Source organism: Pinus tabuliformis, chromosome 5_2, assembly GCF_031772625.1.
Source record: "Pinus tabuliformis cultivar Carrire ecotype Pingquan chromosome 5_2, CPIR1, whole genome shotgun sequence".
NCBI lineage: Eukaryota > Viridiplantae > Streptophyta > Pinopsida > Pinales > Pinaceae > Pinus > Pinus tabuliformis.
The window spans coordinates 729,096,412-729,123,834 of record NC_142306.1 but is presented as its reverse complement, the minus strand read 5'-3'; the positions used below and the strand labels follow the sequence as shown (position 1 = coordinate 729,123,834).

Here is a 27,423-nt window from a genome sequence, read left to right as displayed (position 1 = left end):
AAAGGTTGTTGGACAGAGTATTTGATTTTCTGTTTTGAGTGATATTGTTGTTTGGTCCTGTTCACTCAATGGCTGTGTGTCTTTCACAGAATCAACATCAATGTTTAAGCCTGAAAATTCATGCTGCAAGGTTAAGAAATTATTTATCTGTGCATCATCCTCAAACACTTGCCAATCTTTGACATTGTTTGGGACAGAAGGTCTGTGTTTTATCTCAGCTGTAAAACAATGGTTGGGTTCAAAAGGCAATTTGCATGTACTGGCAAATGTAGCTAAACTATGTGCATGAAGGTTGTGGGTCCTAGGTATTTTGGTCATTTGAAATTCAGTGAAAGATTTGAGTATTTCAATAGTAGCAGACCTGTATGATCTTAGTCTTTTGTCATTGGTGACAAAGTTGCCTTTCACTTGTTGAATAATAAGGTCTGAATCTCCCATGATTGAAACTTTTGTGGCTTGAAATGATTTTACCAGTTTGAGGCCTAGCAGAAGAGCTTCATATTCTGCCATATTATTAGTGCATCTGAAATTAAGCCTATAGGCTCGACCTTCTGCATGATTTCTTTGTTTGTTATGAATCCACACTCCAGCTCCTCCCCCTAATTTGTTGACTGACCCATCAAACTCAAGAAACCATCGGATTTCTTGATTTAGGGTATTTTCAACATCTTTTCTATGACTTGGGATTATAAGTTGGAGCTCTTGTCTTTTATCTGGTTTGTCTTCTAGAATTGCCTCATCAATCGATTTCTAAATCTTGATTTCTTCAGAACTTGATTCCTCACTCACATGCATATCTTGTTCAAGTATTACAGATTTGCTATTACTCATTGGACCTATATCATTATTGAACAGAATGAAGGAATCCATATCAGAATGGACTGCATAAATAGGGAAATTTTGAGGTTTTTCTTCACTGCTCACCATGTATTTCATGAGTGACTCTCTGTATAGCCTCTTGGGTTGCCCAAAGACAGAGATAGTGGCATATGACATGTCTAATTGCAGGGAACCTTGGAGTTTAGCCCCCCATGATCTTGATAACAGCATTCCATACTTGGGTGGGATATCAGCGACTACCACATCCATTAAGATTGTTTTATTTGGGTACTGGACAAGGGACACACATAGATTTTTTATCAAGCCTAAACACTTAACTTGGCTGGAGTCAAATGAAAATAGGTCCTTATATGGTCTTGTGATGTCTAGATTCAATCTTTCCATTACTAACTTAGGCATCAGGTTGTGAGAGGCGCCTGAATCAAACATTGCATTGTGTAATATCTTATCATGAACATGCAAGCTGACATAGAAAGGTAGGATTCCAGTAACTGTTGTCTTTCCATCAACCTCTGGACCGAAAAGTAGTTCTGGGGTGTCATCCAACATGTTGACATCATCTTTATTATGAGTGAGCTGAAGGGACTTCTTGATTTGTTGTTTGTAAATGTTATGCTTGGCTAGCTCTGAGAGAGGAATGGCTATCTTCAATTTACCAATTTCAGCTTCTAATTCAAAAGGTTTTTCAGATTGGATCTTGGTGTTCTGGTTAACAACCTTTTCTTTGTTAATTAAGTTTTCTTCTTGACTCTCACTCTGATCTTGAGGCTTGTCCTTTTTGTTTACCTTTTGAGAAGTGTTGCATGGATTGTGTTGTGAAGAAGGTGTAACCACTGGTTGTTGATTTGAGGGAAATGGTTCGGTTACCTCTTCAACTATTACTTCATTTGTAATTGAATCAGTTTTGTTAATAGGTTCTGTGACAATAGCTTTCTTAGGCTGCAGGCTATCCTTTGTTTTCTCAGGCTGGGTCACATTTATAGTTCTGCTCCTTAATTTGTATTGTTTATGAACTTCATAAAAAGCTGTGTCATAGCCTTGTTTGAAATCAAATGATTCACCTGATTTGGTTTGGAACTGCTTGATGTCTTCATCTTCATGATCTTCTTGACTCAGAAAAACTTGCTGATCATTGTTGAGGCCCATCAAATTGATGTGGGTATCATCTATCTGCTCATTAGAAGTGGATGTTTCAGCATAGTTTTCTTGGAATGGAGGTCTAATTTCTGGTTCAGGGCTGGCCTTGCCAACATTAGGATTCTGATTTCTTCTAAAATTGGGATTCCTGATAGGATTATTCTGTGGTGCTTCCCATGATGATTTCCTCTCAACTGATTCCACTCTGTCACCTAACCTATGCATACCAGTGATTATTGCATCCAATTTCTGATCCCAGCCTGAAGGCTCTTCTTTGAAGGTAGTCTTTCTTTCAGTTCTGGTCCTATTTCTCCTAGCTATCAGGTTGGCTTCAACACTCACTGTTATGTCCTGCATTTCAGCTAAAGTTCGGGGAGCTCTTTCTCTTAATTGGTATGCCATATCTGAATCAAACCCATCAGGAAAGGTGTATAGAGCTAGGTCAGGTGGGGGTCTGAGATTTTAGGGAATAGCATTGTAGACATTGTTAAACCGAGCACAATAGTCCAAGACAGTTTCTTGGGGACCTCTTTTGATAATATTGTATTCAGATAGAATATGAAGTGGATCCTTTTTCTTCTCCCATCTGTTGATAAAGGTTTGATACAGGGCTTCAGGGTCAGCTATAGAGTTTGCTGGGAGTGACCTAAACCATGATCTTACATCTCCTATTAGGCTTTGCACAAAAACTTTCATTCTAACCCCATCATCATCTATCTCATAATTTTCAAAGTAGTCCTGCATTTTCTTAGTATGTTGAAGGGCTAGATAAGAGCCAGTACCATCAAAATATGAAATCTTGCTTTGGTAATCTTGAGGCATAGGCCCTGGATTGGCAGGTAACTGCAGTGGAGCATATCTATTAGCCATGTTTGGTGGGACAATAGGGATAACAGGAACGAATGGGACAAGTGGAGGAAAGGGGATGAGAGGGGTATGTGTAGTTGATGGAGTGGTTGAAAGGATACCTTGTGAAGTGGATGAAGAACTAGGAGATTGTGGAACGGTGGTATGAGGATGTAAAGAAACCTTAGCAGGGGTTGGAATATTAGTTTGACATCCTGCTTCAGAACTTGAATCTGATAGAGTCCCTTCTTATTTGTGTCTCTTAAGGATTCTTGAAATCAAGTTTAGATTTTGGAACTCAGGTGATGGATCCGGATCTGGGTTTGATCTTGTATAGCGAGTTTTCTTCTTAGGAGCCAGTTTCTGTGATTTTCTATAGGAGACTTTTCTAAGAGATAGTGATATTTGACAAGGACTGATCAGGTATAGCACAACTGTATGGAACTTAAGACTGAATAAAGATTGACTGAGGCAGCTTTTATATACTCCTGCAAATGCAAAGCAGAGGCGGTTTCCAAGGCTGTCTGGCTGTCACTCAGGCTTTATCTACAGTATTAAGAATCAAACAGGGGGTTATAAAGTTCATTCAGGTCCCGAGTTGAGTCGCCATTTATGTTATCACCCAGGTTGTTCCCTTTGACTCCTGAGGGAATACGGCCGGGGTAACCACTAACCAAGCTTTGGATTACAGGTTCTAGCCAACCTGTAATCAGAGAGGGCTCTCTCTTTTAGTTTTTAACTTTGTTCTTGAGGTTTTTTAGGCTAGTTATGAGGTGAGGGTTTTGTTTAAAATTTTGGTTGAATGATGTCTTTCAGTAGCTAAGATGAGGTCTTCAGAGGGTTTCAGTCCATTGGGCAATGGAGTCTGTGATTGTGGGTTGTTTGAGATATTGAGTAAGATTGCTAAAACTGCAGGGCCATATAAATATATCATGAAACAAACTTAAAATTGTGAGGATGAAATATGTTTAGCCAGTGAAAGGCAACTAAGAGTTTTTCACTAAGCTGGTGATGTGAGAAAGGGATATATCACTCAGGAGCAGATTTGAATTCCTGAATAATACTCACTGTGAAGTTTTAGTCTGAAGGTGAAGCAATTAAGAATTACACTTTCATAACTAATACTAGAGGAAAACATTCATAACAGCATAGATTGAGTTCAGGGTATTCAATGAACAAATCCTGAAACTATTCTTTTTCTGTGCTATTAAACTGTGAAATATAGAGCATGAACGGATTATGAAAGAATGAAATACATAACAAGAAGGTTCAAGAAACTTATTGTGCCATGAAATATGCAGGAATCCTGTAGCAGTAAGCAAACACACCACAACACATCAAACAACTCAGAACTTTGGAAATTCCACCAGCTCCCTGTATTAAAAGTCTGAAATTTACAGCATAGGTTCTCTAGAAGAGAAAATCAACAACCCCAGCAAGCTTATGCGAGGGGATATATATACAATCGGTTTTTACAAAATATCTGAACGCTGAGTCATTTGCTCAATAACTGCGTTCACCAACTTTCAGAATAACAGATAAGAAAGTTATTGCTACTCTAAATATACAATGAATACCCTTTAGTTCTGTCAGAAAACCTTTTTGACTTTTGGAGGCCACTGAGTCGGTTGAGCGCTCTGCATTTATTCTGAATGATATGCCTTTAATGTTCTGTCGTGCTGTAGCTTTCTCGGCCTTGTCATCTGCATCTGTCAGTGTTGCTTTAGTGGCCGAATTGGTTTGCTGAGTTGGCTCAGTCCACTCTTTTACAGTCATAGTGAATGTATCGACTGTCTAAACCTGATGATTTGTATTTTGATGAAAAAACTTGATGAAAACATGTTTGTTCACAGCAATGTCTGTATCATGCTGGTCCACCATTCCTGTGTAGGCAACTGATGTCTCAAAATTGTGCCTAGTGTTTCATCTGCCTCAGTATATTTGTAGTAATTAGGAGGCACTTCAAACAGATGTCTGATTGAATTCATGATAAAAAATAAATTTTCTATTTTCTCATAGAGGCTCTGCCCAGATGCAGGCCCTGTTTCTTCTGAGGTACTTGACCCTGCAGTGATCTGATTTGTGGCAAATTTATTTACCCTTTTGGCATAATTTTCATGGGACAGCAACCTACCTGCACTGTTTAGTAGGCTGGGAAGGCCTCTGTTATGCAATGCTGTGAACTTCTCTGTGAATTTGTTCACCTCTGTTTGCATTTCCTGGCATCTCCTATCCAAGGTTTGCACCAGACTTCTAAAAGTGAGGACCCTCTTCACCAGTAAGATGGTGTCAGTTCTGTTGGGGATTCCTATTGCTGCCAGCTAAGGGCCTATGCGGTTATTGAGGACATTGATCATTCTATTGGCTATCTCAAGCATAGTGCCTAGAGATTCCCTTGCTCTTTGGCTTTCCTTGTGGGCCCTGCCTATGAGGTCCATGTACTCATGAATGGTTTCTATGTATTGCCATTGATCTGTTATTGATTGACCAATAGTGGCCCACAGGACTTTCTTGATCTCAGCCACAACCTTGTCAAGGGAGAGCTCTTTCTCTAGTTCTTTTATCTTTTTCTCCAGAGCTCTAACTTCCCTTGTTCTTTCAACTACAGTTTGCTTTGATTTGTCATATTTTTCATTAACTGTGGCCAATTTTTTCTTGGCCTCATTTAGCTCTGCCATTTGGGCCTCTAGAACTTGAATCTCCTTCATCATCTTCTGCATATCAAGGCTTGGAGCCTGTTCTGATGTTGTTGTTGGTGCTGCTGCTGATGGACCTGTTTCAGCTGTCTGTCCTGTGGGAGGAGTGATAATTTGAGGGGGCTCCTCAAGGTTGATCACTGGCTGAGGAGGTTGAGATGTCTAGCCTCCCTCTTTCTGTTGCAGGGCTGCCTGTAATGCAGCCTCTATTTCTACCAATTTTCCTTCTGTTTGCACCAACTGTTTGTGTAGTGTTAGCAGCATGGCTGCTACATCCTCGTCCTTCCTCTGTTGAGCAACATTTTCTGTTTGAGGGTGAAGGGTTGCTGGGATTTTTACCATCTTCTTCAAAGCTGCTATGTCTGCCTCCTTTTCCTTTAGTAGTGCCTGTACAGCTTTGGGATCCTTTGGGTCATGCCCAAGCTCTATAATAATATCTTCCAAAGACCTGATCCTGTTGTCTTTGGCCTGAGAGGATGCCTTCTCCAATTCAAGTTGGGCAGTTGTGTTATGAAGACTGTTTTGCAATTTGTGTGCAAGGAAAGTCTTGTCTGCAAGAGTGGAATATACCATCTCACGCGTTTTCTTATGAAGGTCTATCTGATCCATTGGGTGGATGTCTTTTGCAAGTACCTCAAGGTTGGTCCTTATGTAATCTGCAGCAGACTGTGGCTGCAGCATAGTAGGCATGAAATGACTCATAGTCATTTTCCCCTCTGTTATGTCATATGCTGACATTAGCCTCTGCTGGTTTGTGGGAGCCATTTTGAGCAAGTGATTGTACAACTGGAGTCTAACTGGCTCATTCCTCTTCTTGATGTCAATAAATTGATGCTTTATGCTTGATTCAGCCCTCCTTTGCTGGCTTGAGGAGCTGACCTCTCCTCCAATTGTTCTTTCTTGTTCATGCTGGAAGGAACTGGCAGATGCTTCCATGCTAGGGGGGCCCATACCCAAGGATTGCCCAATAGGCATCTCTTCTTCAGAAAGGGGATTTATTCTTTGCCTTTTCTCCCCTTGTTGATTTGTTGATGTGGTGAGGGGAGTTTCCTGCTCTCTATCCCTCTTCCTGGTTCTCTCTTCATTTAGTGGAGTTTGGAGCACCGAGGTCTCCACTATTGTTTCCTGCCTTGGAGGCACACTTTCTTGAGCCTGTTGCTCTGTAGATATGGGAGCTTCAGCCATTTCTTCTTGCTGTTTGGGCTGCTCCTTCTGCTGTTCTGTTGTAGGGGGTGGCAGTTCCTATTCCATCTCTTTTTCTTTACCTTTGCTGGCTGCCTGAGGAGTAGTTTTAGCTGCCTGTTGGGGGGCTGTAGAGGATGAGGCAGCTGGTCCAAGTTGCACTTGATAAGACGAGGAAACCTGCCCACAATTTTCCAAGTCAACCTCTTTCTCAAGATTCTTTGCTTCTTTTTGTAGAATTTCCTCTTTATTACTTGCTTCTTCTAATGTGCCCTCTTTCCATTTTAACAGATTGGCATATTTTTCAATATGGGGTAGCCTGACATGATCATAGCTAGCCAATTTATACTTGACCCTTCTAAGGCTAATGAAGTGATTTGGATCATAGGGTATCCAGAGGAAACTAGTTTGCAATCCAAGGCGTTGCAGGATCTTATCTGCTTCTTGCCATGCCTCTTCTCTTTTATTATAAATGAATGGGCCTAGCTGATTTCTGACTTTCAATTGCACCTTCTTGTTTTTGCTGTGGAAATGGACCATGTCTGCATTTCCAAATTTCCTGAAATACTCTAAGGCAAAGAGTCTCATAGGGACATATTTTGGCAGCCTATATGGGGCTAACTCACAACCATATATTCTGATCACTGTATGGTTTTGGTAAAATTACCAATCCCCAATGCTGTAGGCCTTTGAGAGCTGGAGAATCCTTTGCATCTCATCTGTTAATCTTGGAGGAGGGGCACTCAACAGCAAGGACATGGCTAGATGGATAAACAGGTCTATGAATTCACAGTAGTTGTATGGTGAAAAACATATCAGATGGAAAACTGAAGACCAAAACACTACAGACCTTGGGTTCCCTTAGGCATCAAGCTTCTTGAGAGTAATAGGGAATCTATCAGGCTGATAGAATAGGAATAAGTGATAGATGTAAGAAGTATATCTAAATATCATTTCCCTCTCTAGATTCATCAATTGCTCATGAATCTTATTGGCAATATAGGCAGCATAATCATAGTGCACAACAGGAGGCTTTCCAGGGGAGAAGATGGACAACATGGCCAGAATGGTTTCATCAACATCCTCAGATGTTTTGTATCCCAGGACATAACTGATCATATCCACAAGCATTTTTCCCAGCTCATTTAGATATGCATTTCCAATAGGGGGATACCTCACAGTTTCAGAACCTGATTGAATGAATAATTGATTGATTTTTACAATTTGGGCACTGGACAGCTTACCTCCTTCCTTTATCAAATCCATGATGGAGAGGGGAGTCAATGGCCTTGAAGTATGAAAGTGTAGCATTTCATTTATGGCCTCAGGGGTGACATGGAACAAAAATGAGCCCGAGGAATTGAGGATAGCTCTCTGACAGGGGTCATAGTTGGCACTGCATCTGTGTATCAAGTCTGGGAGGATATTGACTTGAGGGAGATTGAAAGTGGGCAAATTGGAGTCCCAAATCCCTAGGATATCATTACCACTGAGATGTTTGGCTTTAAGGTCATTAAGTACATGGATGTTATATTTGGTGTCCATTGAGAGCACTTCTGCCATCTGGTAATCTCTGTCAGCCAGGGCCTGCCACTCTAGCTCTCTTTGTGGGGCATTAAGAGGTGTAACATTCAATGCAATTGGTGTTTCCATGGTTTTGGTGCTTTGAATTGTGTTTGAACTTGTTTTTCTGGGCACAATGATACAGAGCGATGAATTCTGCAGAAGCAAGGCAATTTACAGAGGAGACAGGGTGAATTATGGTGAAAACAAGTTGGAAGGCTCCTGAGAAAAGTTTAATGAGCAAGTACTGGGACTGAAGAGTTGTTTTCCCGGTGAACTTGTGCAGCAGAAGTTTTAGTTTGCGAATGCGCAAACAGACGGTATATTTGTGGAAATTTGGCTCAATGCAGACAGTCTATAGGTAAATTCAACCTTATAGCTGAAAATAAATGGTGGTCACCGAGAATTTGCTGGTAATTACAGTGTTTTTCTTTTCTTAATTTCCTCAGAGAAATATGGGAAAAACCAGGCGCGGAGGGGAAACTTGGATAAATACCTGGCACACTCTGGCAATGGTGGCAATGCAGACGAATTGAGGGCGCCCACGGTCTTTAAATCGATTTCTACAGGTTGGCGGCGAAATGGTCGTAAATTACATGCAGGGAGCACAATATTTCTTTGGGTGAAAATATGAGGAAAAACGCGAATTTTGGCGAAAATATGGACATTTTGGGCTTTTGGCGCGTTTTTTGGATTTTTCAATGTTTTGGCTGGCGGAAATGGGTTTTTGATATTTATGCAAAAGTGGGGTTAGGGCTATAAATCAAGCGGATCTTGATTTAATCCCAACACGCTATATTAGTGCAGTCTAGCCTTAGCGCTTTGATTTCTTTGTATTTCAACCCTTTAGGATTATTAGGCTATATTTCCTAGGGGAAAGGAATATACTTATTTTTTGGGGTTTTTTATACATAAGGATGCTATAGTAATAGGGAAAGGGGAACATAGGGAGATAAGTGTAGATAGAGTTAGTAGTTAATGTGGGATGGAAGATATGGAGAAGAGGAAGCAAAGACTAAGTTTTATAGGAAACAAACTTAGTTAGGAGAGTAGATCAAAATGAAAAGAATTTTACACAGGAAATGTGGCTCTTTATGCAACAAGGATCAATCAATGAGTTTGATTTATCTCATGAACAAAGGTGGTATTGGGATGTTAGCAGGGAATGTGATGGGGGATGATTGGGAAGTTAGACATGCTTCATTTTGTTGCTGCAAAACTACTGAATAAGAGATCTGCACTGGGACCATGTGTTTCCTTTGCTTAGGCCAGTGATATGAAAGAAATCATGCTTCTGCAACCCCATTTACCTACCCATTCTATTTCCTAGCATTTTTTGTTACTTCAAGGAGGGTGCACTTAGACTTGCAAACCCTCATGTGCCTTTTCTTTTCCTTTGGCTTTTTTCCTTTTGATTTTCTATCTAAGGCTAGCCTTATTACTCCCAAGACCCCAGATTAAACAGTTGGGAGACTTAATTCTCTACCTAACTACTTATCTGCCAGGATTGAACAGTTTGGACAGATTTCTTTCTCTAGTATACAACAATAAATTGAAATATGGCATGACCGAGCTTAGACTGTTGGATCACCCATTCAGAAGTAGAACATCATCAACCAACTGTAGGTATGTGTTTTCCACAAGAATATGAGATCTTTGCATCACCAAAGTAGATCATATTGGCACTTCCCCTGCCAATCATGAAAAATGAAACCTATTGGTATAGGTAGCTAACAGAATCATCCAAGAATAACTCATTTCTATAATGTAAAGGAGGTTGCCCCCTGGAAGAGGCTGAATTCTAAGGTGTTCATCTATCTTTTCTATCTTTTTGTGAGCTGGTTTCATAACAGTCAAAAGGGTTGTTGATTTTTATAGTACTTTTGTTGGATGATAATGGTTTGTCATTATTTCTCGACAGTAGCTCTGTGTTATGGCACACAAGGAGAGCGTATGCTTATTTTATGCAAGAACCCTATGACGTGAAGAAAAAAAACACTCTCTCGAATTGTATATACATAGTACAAGGTGAAATTCCTGAATGTGAGTGAGTGAATGAGGAACAAAGCCTTCTTTTTAGTCCAAAAAGCTACAACTGGAGACACCTTGTTCACTTCACATGTTTCAAGCTTCCATTTCAAATTTCCTTCCAAGATATCTTCGCGTTTGAAGGTTAAAACTATTTTCTAAGTTTGATATAAAGCTTCTGAATAGAAACATCTTGTTCCCTTCATTTCTTCCAGCTTGCACTTTGAAGTTCGTTCAATGCATAGTTGATTGTGTAAAGATATCCATTTCTTGGTTTGAGAGAGAGTTCCACGATCAATGTATCCATTGAGTATGAATGCGCTCTAGAATGAGGACTATGGTGACTGCATCTCACTGAAGCCTTTAACATGTTGGCCTACAAGTCACTGATTTCACATATATTACGCTCAAGAGATAAGTACTCTTATCATTATTCTTGAAATTATAATTTGCATACAAATCTTTTTATATTTAAAAGAAGAGAATGTAGCCATTGCTTTGAAGAAAGGTGTATATAAATATCATCTACATAGTTTATGCAAATTTTAAGATAAATAACCATGCCTTTCAATGGTATTTCATATAAAAAATAAATAACCATGTCATTCTTGAAAGAAAACTGCATGGTAAAAGATAAAGACATCTTATTATTTTTTTAAAAAGAGAAATAAAATAAGCTATTTTATTAAAGAAAAGATTTCCACGAAATTATGAGAGAAAAATTAGATTATTAATTTCCTTGGAGATATTAGCATGATTCCTATAGCCTCTTAATAGGAATAGTTGCACAATAATAATATCCATTATATTGGAATTGTTGAAATAAATTTCGATGTTAATTCTTGAAAAGAAAATATTAGTTGCATGCATCATTTTATTTTCTTTCGAAGTGAAATGTCTTTGCATACATTATCAAATTCTTGGAAAAGAGATAAGTTAATTAGATTAATTTTCTTGGAAGGGTTTTCATGAATTTGTATGCATACATTACCCATTTTTTTATTTAAAGACTCCAAGGATTTTAGTGTAGAAAGGCTTGCATAGGATCTTTGTGGATGAATTGATGAAAAATAAAGATTGTTTTCTTAAAATATGCATATGAATCTTGTTCATACAAGAACAAGAAAATATGCTTGTTTCTTGAAAAGTTTATCTACATTGAAGTAAGGGTCATTGTGTTAGACAAACACTATTGCATGCACAAATGGTAGTCATTGTGATATAGAAAAAAATAAAATTGTGTGTAGATAGCGAAAGTTATTATGTTAATTTTCTTGAAAAGAATAATCTCTTGAAAATATTGCATGGCTAGATGAATTATGTTAGTTTCTTGATTTAGGTGCATGAAAGGTTAAGTTAACCTTTTATTGTTGCTTGAATTTTATGCACAAAAGATGGTTATCTATGGTAATTTCTTGAAAGGGAAGCATGAGAAACTTACATATAGAAAGATAGAGAAATGAGGTTATATTAACTTCCTTTTGAAAGAGAAGTATGAAATTGTTTACATGAAAATAATACCTAATGATGGTAGAATTCTAGAGAATGGAATATGTGTTGCGTACATTAAAGAAGGGCTATTATGATAAGCTCTTGCATGCACAAAGAATAGTCATTGTGTTATAGAGATGTGTTCTTTGCATACATACAAGAACTATTGAACATATTTCTTTAGAAAAATTATATGTGATCACTTTTATGCTATCATAACTATTATCTTAGTTTCTTTTGGAATAAGATGTATATGCATGCAAGATTTGTGTTAGTTGTCATTCGAAAGCATATACATTCGCATGCAGGAAGTGACTACATGTTGTGTTAGATTTATTTATGTATTTGCATGCACCAAAAGTAATAGTTGAAGGGCTAGTTCTTTTGATAAATTTTAGGTAATTCACATCTAATAAAATTATAATTGATGTGTTAGTTTCCTTTAAAGGAATTCCTAGACAGTTGTAGTGATTTGTCTTGCAGGAATGTGTACTTGTGTGAGGAGAATACTAGTTAATGTGGTATTTGTTGATAAACATACATTGATGGTTATACGCTTATAACTAACGCATATGCAATATTGTTAAAGGAAGCTTGTCACGATATTTTGTTTGCATTTCATGAATGTACATGAATAGATGGTGAAGCACCACTAGTATATATTTATGAATTGGTTTGATCATGATATCAAAGTTTGATGACGACAACAATGACAGGAAGGATTGTGACATTGTGCAAAGTATATATTATGTTTAATTTTGTGGCAGGTAAACAATTAATGGTCCATGCAGATGATTGCGAGTTGCAGGATGGTTCACTGTTGAAACAACTAGGCCACAAAGATATAAATATTGAAGATTTGTGGCTAAATGATATCATGATGATTGTAATATCTTTTAGCTAGATATGTTGTATTTTAAGTGATATTTCCTTGTAAGATTTTATGACAATGGTTAAGGGATGGAATCCCTTATAAACCATTGAGTGAGGGAAATTTCACAAAATCTTAAAATTGGCTCATAAAATTGACTTATAAAATTGGCTGATAAAATTTTATAGAATCTTACAAGGAAATATCACTTAAAAACCCTAGTAATACCCTAATAATACCCTAAATTAGCTCATAAAATTTCCAGGGTATATCAATGTTCAATAATGTGATTGCTTATTGTCTTAGTTTGATGATGTTGATTCCTTGCATGATTTGATGTTATACTATCAAGTATGTGGTTAACTAATCTAGTTAAAAGAACAATGAAATGGATGCAAGGTTATATCAGAAAGTTTATGTTAATATGCTACAATAGTGGTTATAATGGTTATGTAATTTACTATTCCTTTACTAAAGTTACTCTATGTAATGATGGAGATTCTATCTAATGGTTAATGGTGATTCTGGAATAGTAATTTGAATAGTTACTCGTGGGTAAATGGTGTTTTCTAACTCCATGCATTTTCGTGTGAGGTTACTGGGGGATGTTACAAGATTGAAACACATGGTCAATCTTACCAAAATCCACTATTTTATAATATTACAATATTAATATTGAGATTTTATTTTTTATTTTTTATTTTTAATTACAATATTGTGAGGTGTCTCTCACCATCAAGAGGTAGAATTGTGAATTTCCATTGCCAATTATGAGTTGTCCATAACCATATGGAAGCATGATGATCTCAATAAAGGTGAGAGATTCTAATAATTACTTCTATATTTTATTTTTTCATCTTTTGTTGTTTGTTTCCCTTTCCAACTTATTTGTTTTTGAAAAAATTATGAAATTTCTATAGCACTCACCTTTTTATTTATTGGGAAGGTGTGAATATATGATGTTGATATCATGGTGTAAACTTTTACATTTAAATTTCAAGCCTCCTCATAAAAATGATTGTCTATACTTTTAGATTCTATTGTTGTTGTTATTATATATTTGAAGTTATAAGTAAAGATGTAAAATTCTATTGTTGTTGTTATTATATATTTGAAGTTATAAGTAAAGACGTAAAATTATTTTTATAATTTAGTTCATTTAAATAATTGGTGATTCAAATGAGATTAGTTCTTTCTCTTGTTATACCATATACCATGTGGAGTTGAGTCGAGTAAAATATATTACGTGCCCAAAGGAAATGATGGTTTGGTGATAAGAATGGATTGTATTTGGGATATGTTGTGGAAGTTTGAAAGACAGACAATGCATTTTTCGTAACTTCACACTTAATCTTATTTAATCAATCCAAGTTTGGTTGCATCAAATCCACTTCACTTCAAACATTGTTAACGTAGTCATGGATCCCAAGCTTCAATGCAGTGATGGATCCCAAGCTTCTATACACTAGGATATCATTGACACACATGTATTTGTGGAAAGCACTCATGGTAATGTTGGTTAATTACTCGTAAGCCTTAAATATAACCATTATTTAGTCTTGTTGTGAACAAACGCAATTCTAAAGGGAAGAGAATTTCCTTAACCATCTAAATCATCATAATCATAAAATAAATCTTCAATAATACTGTTGCTATCATAACTACTTACATGATATGAAGGTGAATTATAGGTTCTTAAATCCTTTTAAACCTCTATGAGGTTTATCACCTTTAAAATGTCTTATATCATATAACTATATCGTGATTCTAAACTTATCTTTTGATTTGTTTGTTTGGATTTTTTTATTATATAAAATTATTTTATTTATTCACCTTGATATTGAATAAAACTATTAATACTACGTTTTATTCCACTGCAAAACGATGAGGGATTCTTGGAGCTCTGCAACCCTAATGACCCTACGGCCATGAGGTAGGCGGCGTAGAATACCATGAAAACAAGCGGACAGGTACGGAAAGAAGTGAACAAGCGGCTTAGAAATGGCAGAGGAGACTAGGAGAGGAGAGATCCCCTCCTACAGGGATGCGACAACGGAAGAAGGAACAAGCAACAGCAAAGTGGAGGCTGAACAAAGGACACCGGGACCAGTCCTGGGAGCACGCTGGCAAGCAGGAAGCAAAGGAAGATGTCTGCCCTATGCAGCAGAGAAACTGAGGTTTGTCATTCCAATGAACAAACTCGAAAGGTATAGAAGCTATATGAAAGACCATGAATTGATCTGCAAGTTCATCGGAGTTTGGCCCTCAGAAAAAGAACTGACAAGATGGATCCAACAAAAATGGCAGCCATGCGGCCACATTGAACTGAAGCTAGGCGCATGTGGATTCTTTACGGTAATCTTATCAAACCTACAAGACAAAGAGAATGTTTTTGAAAACGAACCATATTTCCATAACAATGCAGGTTTATTTATGAGGTATTGGGAGGAATGCTACAACCCAGACAAAGAAAAATTCCTAGCAGCACCTATATGGGTTAGACTGTTTGGACTACCTATGAATTTCTGGGACCCAGATATACTTGAAGGAATAGGGAACACCATAGGTAGTTTCGTAAAGATAGTGGAATCAACTAAAAGAGGAAGATATACCTCGTATGCAAGAATATGTGTTTACATGAACATTGCAAACCCTATACCAGGTGCAGTTGAACTAGAATATCATGAGGAGGTCTGGTAGTAGGCGTTGGACTACGAACATATACCTTTTAGATGTAGAAAATTTCATGAATATGGACACCTTTTCAAGGAATGCCCCTTAAATGCAGAGGAAGAGGAGAGAAAGACCAAGAAACAGAGGAAAACCATTGAAGATGATGAGGGGTTTCAAGAAGTAAAAATCAAGAAATAACCTACCAAAGAAATCTAGAAGGATGGCCGGAAAGAACGACAAACCAAAAGTAAAGAGACAAATAGGTATGAAATACTGCAAATAGAAGAAGGGGAGGAAGAAACCCGAAAGATGGACTACCTAGAAGAGACAGATCAGGAAGGTAGGGGGAAAAATCAGGATGCCAACAACAATAAGCAGAAAGCTCAAGAAGAAACAGAAGTAAAGAGGAAACAAGAAAAGGAGGTATACCAGGAGTATGAAGTAATGGAAGTAGACAAAAATAAAGGGCATGACCCAACCACAGAAGAGGAAATTCTAAGAAATTTACTGGATAAGTGGAAAAACTTGGATGAGTGGTTTATGCTAGAAGAAGACAAAAAACGATACAAAGGCATCTTCCAAAAATACAAATAAAAATGGGAGAGTGGAAACACAGGGACGAATGAACAACTTGGAACACAACATGACAATAGCCAGGAACATCAAAATAAATGGAAAGGGGGAAAAAACGAGGACGGAAGAACCTACAAGAATCCATTCAAGTAATGGGAGAAATGTTAGTCAACACAGGAAGAGTAGTGCCACTTTCAGTGGTCTTCCATCAAACAACCCAACCGTCTCAATGATTATTACATCATGGAATATAAGAGGGCTTAACAGCAAGGGTAAGCAAAGGTATTTGGCTGAGAGGATCAAAAAAGAAAAACCTCAGATCATGCTGCTTCAAGAAACAAAAATAACGGGAGCAAAAATGGAGGAAATTCTTAAAAAAATCAAGCCTTATTATGAAAGCATGATAGTAGATGCAAAAGGGAGTGCAGGGGGTATAGCAATACTGTGGAATCCAACAGAAGTAATGGTTGACCTATGGATAGGAATGAGAAGGATTCTATCAGGGAGATTCAAAATGGGAGGACATAAAGATTGGTTCCTTGTATCAGCGGTGTATGGGCCTCACATACCGCTTGAGAGAGAGGCCTTCCTAACACAGTTGCTTCGAATGGGCAACCTGCACACAAAAAAACTATGGGTGATAGCAGGATATTTTAATATGATCACAACCACAATGGAAAAGAAAGGAGGACTACAATGGGAGGATGTAGATATGGAGGGAGTTAGGGAAACCCAGACAGCGCTCCAATTGATTGATATAGATACTATCAATGGAAAATACACATGGAATAATAGAAGAGGCGACAACATGTAGATAGCCTCTAGATTGGATAGGTTCTTAGCAACAAAACACTTCCTTCTGAAAGATATTTTCTACGAAGCAATGATCTTACCATGCCAAGGATCAGATCACTGGCCAATAAACTTGAAATTGCCATGAACAATCAAAACCAGCACAAACCTTTCAAGTTTGAAGCCTTCTGGCTAAGAGATCCAACACTCATAGAAAATATGGAAACCTAGTGGCAGAATAGTGAAGTATAAATTCAAGGTAAGAATAAGATGCACACACTCCAATTGAGACTTAAGGAGCTGAAAAGCAAACTTAAGATTTGGAACAAAGAAGAATTCGACAACATCCATAAAGACAAGGAACAACTCCAAATAGCAATGAAAAGGATACAACAAAAAGTAATAGAAGAAGGAAGAACGGAGGAGCTTGCGCAGGAAGAAGGAGAGGTTCTAATTAGACTGGAGGAAAGAAGAAAGCAGGAGGAAATCCTATGGCGAAAAAAGTCAAGAGTTCATAGTTAAAAGAGGGAGAACAGAATACAAAATTCTTCCATCGAGCGATGCAGGAACACAGGTAGCAGAACTGAATTTTCTCCCTCAAAAATAAACAAGGTAACAGGGTAATCCAGAAAGAGGAAATGGAAAATCTCCTAATCCAACATTTCAAGGGCATACTGACAGAGCCGCAAAGGAAAAGAGATGAGGAGATAGCAAAAGTAAGACAATACATCCCAAAAAAGGTAAACATGGATAAAAACCGGGCTCTTCTAAGGGTAATTACCAAGAATGAGGTCGAGGAAGTAGTCAAGTCAATGGCTAAAAATAAAGCCCCTAGCCCGGATGGTTTTACAACAGAATTCTTTTAAGAAACTTGGAGTTTCATGAAAAAATACATTGTTAATGCAGTAGAAGAATCAAGAAGCCATAAAAGAATGCACCCTACATGGAATGCTACCTTTCAGGCATTAGTACCAAAGGTAGATCAGGCTGAAGAACCCCATAGCTTCAGACCAATAGCTCTTTGCAATGTAATCTATAAAATTCTGGCCACCATAATGGTAAAAAGATTACAACCTCTACTCCCAGAATTGATAGCAAAAGAACAAACAGGGTTTGTGAAAGGGAGACAGATTGTGGATGGGATTGTAGTTGTGCAAGAGGTGATCCACTCTCTAAAGAAGACGGGAAATAAAAGAATTATGGTTAAACTTGACTTAGCAAAGGCCTATGATAAACTCAGCTGGCAATATCTACAAGAAATCCTACAAGCCTATGGATTTGATGATAGATGGATAGCATGGATAATGTCCATGATATCCACACCAAGTATGTCAATCCTGCTTAACAGGACCCCTACTGACACCTTTAAGCCATCCCGCGGCCTAAGACAGTGAGACCCTCTCTCATCGTTCCTGTTCATTTTAGCAGCGGACAGATTAGGTCATTTAATCAATGCCAGAGTAAGTAGAGGAGAGTTCAAAGGGCTAAGATTATGGGGGTATGACTTAACTATTACACATCAGCAATTTGTGGATGATGTAATGATGTATAGCCAAGAAAACCTCAAGGAAGCCAAAAAACTAGGGGAGATCCTATCAGAATTTACAAAAGCTTCAAGAACAGAGGTGAATAAATAGAAAACTGAAATCTTCTTCTTCAACATGCCAAGAGTGAGCCAAGCCTTCCTGGCAAGAACAATGGGGTTCAAAATTGGGCAGTTTCCAACAAAATACTTAGGAGTACAACTGAGTGATCAGCAGTACAGAGTAGCAAATTGGCAAGGTTTGATAAGGAAAATTCAAAAAAGAATGGATAATTCACGTTCAGAATGCTCAATACACCGAGCCACCTCATACTCCTAAAATCAGTCCTTCAAGCTATGCCAATCTATCAGATGACCAGTCAAGCGATCCCTAAGACCATATGCCAGAAAATGGTGCAAATCTTCAAAAAATTTCTATGGCAAGGGGCAAACAAATCAAAAAAATTGGGCTCTACTTTCATGGACATGGTTAAGCAGGTCTGTCTCAAAGGGAGGTCTAGGACTAAGAGACCCTTATGTTTTAAACCAAGTCATGGGGGAAAAATTATGGTGGAGATGGATTCAAGGAGGGAATGACCTATGGAAAATGTTGTGGGAACAGAAATATGAGATAGCAAGGACTCAAGAAGGTAAACTCTGAACCCTATCAGAAATGAAAGGCTCAGCGATTTGGAACCTGGCAAGTATGAACGGAGCCCTGATAAGAGACAATAGCTTCTAGGAAATTTGTGAGGGAGACAAAGCAGATTTTTTGCAGGAAGCGTGGCAACAAAGAGGAACCTTGATTCAAGAACCCCAACTACATGAAATCGAACAATACACAACCCAAATAGTGGAATACGTAGTAAGAAATTATTGGGTAGTTGAACAAAACAGTTATTGGAGAAAATGGAAGATGAAGAGTGACTGGCCCGCAGCCCCGGAAACTGATCAATGGACAACCTATCAAAAAGAATTGGCAACCAGGAAAATAGCAATTAAAGAAGGACCAAATATAATAAGATGGGGCAAACGCATAAAAGGCATGTTCACAATCTCAGAAGGCTACCATATGAAAACAGGAGGAGCTGGAAATGCAGACATAAAAAAATGGAAAAGAATTTGGCAGTTAAAAACCTGGCCAAAAGTGGCGTTTTTTACCTGGACAGTGCTACATGGGCGAGCCTTGACTTGGGATAAATTAAGAAGGAAAGGGACGCATGGGCCTTCGCGATGTGTGTTATGCCAAAATCAAGAAGAAACCATGGAGCACGTCGTAAATTCTTGCAGTGTAAGTAATAACCTGTGGCAAAATCACCAACAACTTTTTGAGATTACAGAAAGAAATTTAGGGAGCATCAAAATAACAATAAAGCAGTGGCGCAGCAAGCCGTATCACAACAAAATCCTAAACCATGCTTGGAACCTGTCAATCGGGTTTCTCCTGTGGAACCTTTGGAAAGCACGAAAGAGGGTAATATTCAGCAAAGAAGAAAAAGACAAAGGGGAAATATAGAACCAAATCATGAAAAGCATAAGAGAAACAATCATCCTAGGAAACTGGAAAGAGGAAGACTGGAAGATGGAAAGAACGGAAACCAACATCATGAACTGACTGGAAATCAAAGCGAAAAACTCAAGTAGCATAGGGAAGGAACATGATGCAAGCAAGGCAAGAGCCAAAGAAAGATACGGGAACCCTCCACAAGAATTCATAAAACTAAACTTCGATGGGGCAGCCAAAGGCAACCTAGGGGAGGCGGGTATAGGAGGGATATTCAGAGACGAGGAAGGAAAGATCAAATGGGCATATGCAATGGATTATGACATTGCCATAAACAATGAAGTAGAATACCATGAACTAAACAGGGGACTGGAGATAGCGATACGAGAAGGGTACCAAAGACTGCAGATAGAAAGTGATTCCATGCTAGTCATGGAAACCATAAAACAACTACAACAGGGAACACCAACTGAAAAACTAAGCAAAAGCTGGAGGACGGTGTGGGTAATAACAGACGTTAAAAAGCAACTTCAGCGGTTGGCATACACCATCTCGTCCCATGTGAAAAGGAAAGGAAATGCCCCGGTGGACCTCGTTGCAAACTGGGGATGCCGAAATAGAGAGCAATAGTTAGACGCGGGAGAAGAAGAGCTTAGCTAGAATGAGGAAATGAACCAAATGATACAAGAAGTCGAAGTAGATAGGAGAAATCTAGAGAATTCGGGTGATGCTAATGGGAGGGTAGAAGGACGAGGGCAGGTGCAAGCAGGTCAGCGTAGATCACCCACGAAACAACAAAGGACAAAAGAAAGGACAGAGAGGACTTGGATGACGGAAGAGGGAAGAGAAAGGACTGACCCAAGAAGCACGGGGGTAGAAATGGAAAGGGGTGGGAGAAGGGAGAATAGGACAACAAGACCGAGAAGGGACAACAAGGGGAAGCCCGATGTCAATGCGGAGTCAAAAAATGGACAGAAAGAGCAGCTGAGAGAAGAAAAACATTAATGAAGAATGGAGGATAAGACATTTGGGCAGCATCCCAAGGAAAGTGGGACAGAAAGTGAGCGAAGGATGGATGAAAACGGGGACAGGAGGTAACTTTAAGACAGGGGAATATTAAAAGAGTAGAGTCTGAGGGAAACCATGCATTTTTCATGTGGACGCGAAAGAAGGAAGATGGCGAGCGAGAACGCATAGACTGCAAACAATAGTTGCAGAAGATAGAACAGTGCAACCAAGTTGACAAGTATGTTAAATTTCCTTCCCCGTCCTTGGAAAAAATATATATTATGAAGTATAGAGTAGGCATGAAGGTAGATAGGGATGATCTTCATCATCTCAGATTCAATTACAGAGCTAGGGTAGTTTTGAATAGGGAAGAACCCCGGGAATCCATGGTTGGGAAGGGCTAGTTCTTTTGATAAAGTTTAGGTAATTCACATGCAATAAGATTATAATTGATGCATTAGTTTCCTTTAAAGGAATTCCTAGACAGTGGTAGTGATTTGTCTTGCAGGAACTTGTACTTATGCGAGGGGAATACTAGTTAATGTGGTATTTGTTTATAAACATGCATTGATGGTTATACGCTTATAACTAATGCATATTAAGTATTGATAAAGGAGGCTTTTCACAATATTTTGTTTGCATTTCATGAATGTACATGAATAGACGGTGAAGCACCACTAGTATATATTTATGATTTGGTTTGATCATGATATCAAAGTTTGATGACGACAACAATGACAGGAAATGATGGTGACATTGTGCAAAGGATATATTATGTTTAATTTTGTGGCAGGTAAACAATTAATGGTCCATGCAGATGATTGCGAGCTGCACGATGGTTCACTGTTGAAACAACCAGGACACAATGATATAAATATTGAAGATTTGTGGGTAAATGATATCATGATGATTGTAATATCTTTTAGCTAGATATGTTGTATTTTAAGTGATATTTCTTTGTAAGATTTTATGACAATGGTTAAGGGATGGAATCTCTTATAAACCATTGAGTGAGGGAAATTTCACAAAATCATAAAATTGGCTCATAAAATTGACTTATAAAATTGGCTGATAAAATTTTATAGAATCTTACAAGGAAATATCACTTAAAAACCCTAGTAATACCCTAATAATACCCTAAATTAGCTCATTAAATTTCCAGGGTATATCAGTGTTCAATAATGTGATTGCTTATTGTGTTAGTTTGATGACGTTGATTCCTTGCATGATGTTATGTTATAATATCAAGTATGTGATTAACTAATCTAGTTAAAAGAACAATGAAATGGATGCAAGTATCAGAGAGTTTATGTTAATATGCTACAATAGTGGTTATAATGGTTATGTAATTTACTATTCCTTTACTAAAGTTACTCTATGTAATGATGGAGATTCTATCTAATGGTTAATGATGATTCTGGAATAGTAATTTGAGTAGTTACTCATGGGTAAATGGTGTAGTTTTTGTTCTAACTCCATGCGTTTTCATGTGAGGTTACTGGGGGTGTTACAAGATTGAAACACATGGTCAATCTTACCAAAATCCACTATTTTATACAATATTAATATTGATTTTTTATTTTATTTTATTTTTATCACGTTCAATTTTTTTTAATTACAATATTGTGAGGTGTCTCTCACCATCAAGAGGTAGAATTGTGAATTTCCATTGCCAATTGTGAGTTGTCCATCACCATATGGAAGCATGATGATCTCAGTAAAGGTGAGAGATTCTAATAATTACTTCTATATTTTATTTGTTCATCTTTTGTTGTTTATTTCGCTTTCCAACTTGTTTGTTTTTGAAAAAATTATGAAATTTCTATAGCACTCACCTTTTTATTTATTGGGAAGGTGTGAATATATGATGTTGATATCATGGCGTAAACTTTTACATTTAAATTTCAAGCCTCCTCATAAAAATGATTGTCTATACTTTTAGATTCTATTGTTGTTGTTATTATATATTTGAAGTTATAAGTAAAGATGTAAAATTATTTTTATAATTTAGTTGATTTAAATAATTGGTGATTCAAATGAGATTAGTTCTTTCTCTTGTTATACCATATACCATGTGGAGTTGAGTCGAGTAAAATATATTGCGTGCCCAAAGGAAATGATGGTTTGGTGATAAGAATGGATTGTATTTGGGATACGTTGTGGGAGTTTGAAAGACGAACAATGCATTTTTCGTAACTTCACACTTAATCATATTTAATCAATCCAAGTTTGGTTGCATCAAATCCACTTCACTTCAAACATTGTTAATGCAGTCATGGATCCCAAGCTTCAATGCAGTCATGGATCCCAAGCTTCTATACACTAGGATATCATTGACACACATGTATTTGTGGAAAGCACTCATGGTAATGTTGGTTAATTACACGTAAGCCTTAAATATAACCACTATTTAGTCTTGTTGTGAACCAATGCAATTCTAAATGGAAGACCATTTCCTTAACCATCCAAATCATCATAATCATAAAAATAAATCTTCAATAATACCGTTGCTACCATAACTACTTACATGATATGAAGGTGAATTATAGGTTCTTAAATCCTTTTAAACGTCTATGAGGTTTATCACCTTTAAAATGTCTTATATCATATAACTATATCGTGATTCTAAACTTATCTTTTGATTTGTTTGGATTTTTTTTATTATATAAAACTATTTTATTTATTCACCTTGATATTGAATAAAACTATTAATACTACAAGTATAGAAACTTGTATATCAAAGTATAAAATACAAAAAGCTTGTACATCAAAATATAAAATACAAAACTAAGAATAAAATATGAAACAAAATGAGATAAAATGGAAATGTTTAATTAAGTGCATTATATTGACAAAGACAATAATTTTAGTGAAAATAACTAAATGATTAAATAAAAAGTAAATATAATGAACTTTTATTTAAAAATTAAAGACTAGTATGGTTTATAAATAATCTTGTAGACTCCCACCAGCGTTTTGTAAAGTTTTGAAAGAGAATGTAATCAAATCCTTCCAGGAAGGTGGGTTGATAGACAAGACATTCTCATAATTTCTAAATTTTTTGAAAAAATGATCTTGTAGACTCCCACCAGCTTTTGTTAAAGTTTTGAAAGAAAATGTAATCAAATCCTTTAAGAGTAGGAGGGTTGATAGACAAGATACTCTCATAATTTCTTAACTTTTTTAAAGTTTAAAGGACTATGTTAAATCATAAGCAATTTGATCAAATACCACCTAAGCATATTAAATTTTTGTGGATTATTTTTCCCAACATTGTATTCAAGTAAATATAATATACTATACTTTGTTAATTCAATTTGTAAATTGATAGAAAGGAATTGGAATAAAGGTGGAAATTGTAGAATAATTGCAAGTCACTTTTATATGTTATTCATTGTGCAAATTATTAGTTTTGATAACATTATTTTGCTCTACTAAAAAACAATCTTCCTTTTTCATTTCATATATTCTCTCATATATTTATAGAATTTTAGTTTTATTATGTTGAAAAATATATTTGAGAGTATAATTTTTTTATTTACATTGGAATTGGAAAATATATATTTTTTAAATAAAAATAAAATAACAACTCAATTAAAAAATATTTTTTTTAAATAAAATTAAAATAACAACTTAATTAAAAAAATAATATTTAATGGAAGGTCTAAGGTGCATGGAAATTCAATAATGCTCTCTTTACTAGGTGAAGAAGGTGCATGGAAATTCAAGAATGCTCTCTCTAGTAGGTGAAGTAGGTGCATGGAAATTCAATAATGTTGTCTTCAGTAGGTGAAGTAGGTGCATGGAAATTCAATAATGTTGTCTTCAGTTGGTTAAGAAGGTGCATGGAAATTCAATAATGCTCTCTCAAGTAGGTGAAAAAGCTGCATGAAAATTCAATAATGCTCTAGAGAAGGTAAAAAAGGTACAAGAGTGAAGAAGGTGCATTGAAATTCAATAATATTCTCTTTAAATCCCCAACTTTAAAAAAATGACAATTCCACCTCCCCATTCATAATAATGACAACAAGTGGGAATGGGAATTTTGAGTGGGGCCCAACTATCGAATTTTCTTTGTTTTAGCAGTTCCCTCCACTGGCAGCTGAGTTGCTTCACAGCTACTGATTACGAAGGGAGGGTTGTCATCAAGGTACTTTCCAGCGGTTTGAGACCTAATTTCTGTTTGGGGGTACAGTAATGAAGAAGGTGCGTGGAAATTCAATAATGCACCTTCAAGAAACGACAGTTCCACCTCCCATTCATAGACTGACGACAAGTGGGAATGGGAATTTTGAGTGGGGCCAACTATTGAATTTTTTTTGTTTTACCAAGTCCCTCCACTGCCAGCTGAGTTGCTTCACAGCTACTAAGTACGAAGGGAGGGTTGTGCTTGATTGCAACTGGACCATCCGTGAATTCAAATATCTGAGTACCCATGGGTCTCTCGGACGTTGAGTCAAGTCAAGGCGCTCTCATGATCTCAAGTTGGCTGTTGAGTAGGAAAGGACTGCTAACTCTAGTCGCTGCTGAAACGAAATAAAGGACCCCGCCTGCACTCAACTTGCTTCCCAACGGTTGAATACGAAGGACGAGTCAACATCTTTCCAGCTGTCCACTACGAATGTCTCTGTCTTGACGTGACGTAAAGTTGCTCAGTGGCCGTCCAGTACAAAATCATTCGCCATGTGATTGTTGGAGTGTAAAGCAGAGCAAGAAAATAAATTAAACAGTTGTTTTGAAAGCCTAAGTGATGCCGCCGTAACCATTAAAAACAAAACAAAACGTCAAAGTGGGCCCCGGAAATAGTGAGGTTCTACAGTGAGGACCATTTTGAACGACAATAACATGAATTGCACGTTATCCTAAATCAAGTGCTTTGTCACTTATTTAGTTTCAATGGTTTTACACGTACTTGAATATTTACTATTAACTGCTTTACATGTTGAACCTTTCGTATTAAATGAATTTACTGCCGGTTGAACAGACCTTCACATATTATATTAAAATATATTAATAAAAACAAATATAAATTAAATTAATTAAATTTTTTTATGATTTAAGTTCTCTGAAATAATAATTCATTTTTATTGGAAGAGAGCTGATCGTGATGGAGGAGAGTAGATGGTGATATGTGTTTTGTTAAGGTATTTAGTACTGTAAAAGTTATTGGATAGAAATTTCATAGTAAAATTTTAAGTATGTGAAAGACTAACCCAGATTGGTACAATCCTTAAGTGATTTTGACTACTTAAATACCTTTATTATTCAACCACTAACTAAACTTAAAAGATCTCAAAATTCATATTATTTAATGAAAAAAAAAATCATTAACTTTTTCATTTATATCTAATTATTATAAATATTATTATATTGAAAAGCATCCCAATTAATTAACTAGAATTTAGAGGAAAAAAAAGAAGTAGCAAAACAAATAAACTTAATGGCGCTAATTTAAAGGCAAATACTTAAATTCCATTGTAAAGTTGTTTTTCAATAGTCGAATCAAATGACAAATGACTAACAATGTCAAGAGTCTTGACATGAATGGAAACCAAATAATTTTATGTGTAAAGTCAAGTTGCTTGTAAATTTTTTGCTTTGTGAATGGAAACCAAATAAATATGTTGATTGTCTTGAAAATTTCTATAATTTTGTCAATATTAATTATATTTTTTGAATATCAATGTGAAAATTTTAATAATTTTTAAATATTAACATAAAATTGATAAAGTTAAAGTAACATCAACCTGAAATATAAATTTAATATTTTCATAAATTTTATTATAAAAAATATGATCAATATGAAAAAGGGATCAAAGTTAAGTTGATTTTAAAATTTATAGTTAAACAATAAATTAATTAATCAACATAAATTCATTTTAATTTTAGACTAAGCATTGAAAGAGATTAAATCTCTTAAAATGAAAATCTTTTTTTGGATGTAAAACTTGAAAGTTTAAACCTACAAATATTTGATTCCTTTATAGATCCATAATTAAGATGGATCTATACTAATTTTCTATAATATTATTTATATTACATATAATTTTAATATCTCTATATAAAAAAATAAAATAAAATAAACATATTTTTAATTTTATTAAAATCTTCATAATACGGACATTTTTCTTTGACATGTTTTATAATTTTATTTTATTATATATATATATATATATATATATATATATATATCATAGTTACAAATATGAATTATTATTATTTAAAAATTTTAAAATATGCTATGCTATGATTTTTATTTTTGAATAATTTTATTAATAAAAACAAATTTACAATACAAAAAAATTAATTTAATTTAGCTAACTTTATGATTTATTATTTTTATTATTTGATCAACTCTTCAGCACAATATCTTTTTTTTATGGGTTGTAGCTCATCCAACAAACCACATCATATTTTCTCAAGCTTTTGGGTATATATATATATATATATATATATATATAACCAAAGTTTACCCCAAAAAATAAACTCGTGGGATGTTCATACAAAATCATTGAAGCCATTAAATCGTTAATTTGATGGCCCAACTTGGTGTTTACCCCTAAGGCTTGAAATAGAGTTTACATGTCTTCCATCTCCTGGTTTGTGTACAACAAATAATGTTTGACTAAGTACTTATAGTGCGACATTGAGAGGTTATGGCTTGGCCAACATTTTAAGGCTAATTACATTGAAGAAA

The 27,423-nt window shown here is 36.2% G+C and overlaps 1 protein-coding gene across 1 annotated transcript; it reads left to right on the top strand.

Moving 5' to 3' along the window:
- Window positions 1-14,655: 14,655 nt before the first annotated feature.
- Window positions 14,656-20,348, top strand: LOC149161285 (uncharacterized). Its single transcript, XM_089434829.1, has 2 exons — window positions 14,656-14,831; window positions 19,859-20,348. Exons 1-2 carry the CDS (start codon window positions 14,656-14,658, stop codon window positions 20,346-20,348), a joined length of 666 nt encoding a protein of 221 aa, XP_089290955.1.
- The last annotated feature ends 7,075 nt before the right edge of the window (window positions 20,349-27,423 follow it).

Bases quoted from the DNA above. Each gene is read 5' to 3' on its own strand.
- LOC149161285 (XM_089434829.1), top strand. From the start codon at position 14,656: ATGGCAGAGGAGACTAGGAGAGGAGAGATCCCCTCCTACAGGGATGCG. The intron at 14,832-19,858 runs GTTTGTCATTCC...AAACTCAAGTAG, and splicing joins TATGCAGCAGAGAAACTGAG to CATAGGGAAGGAACATGATG.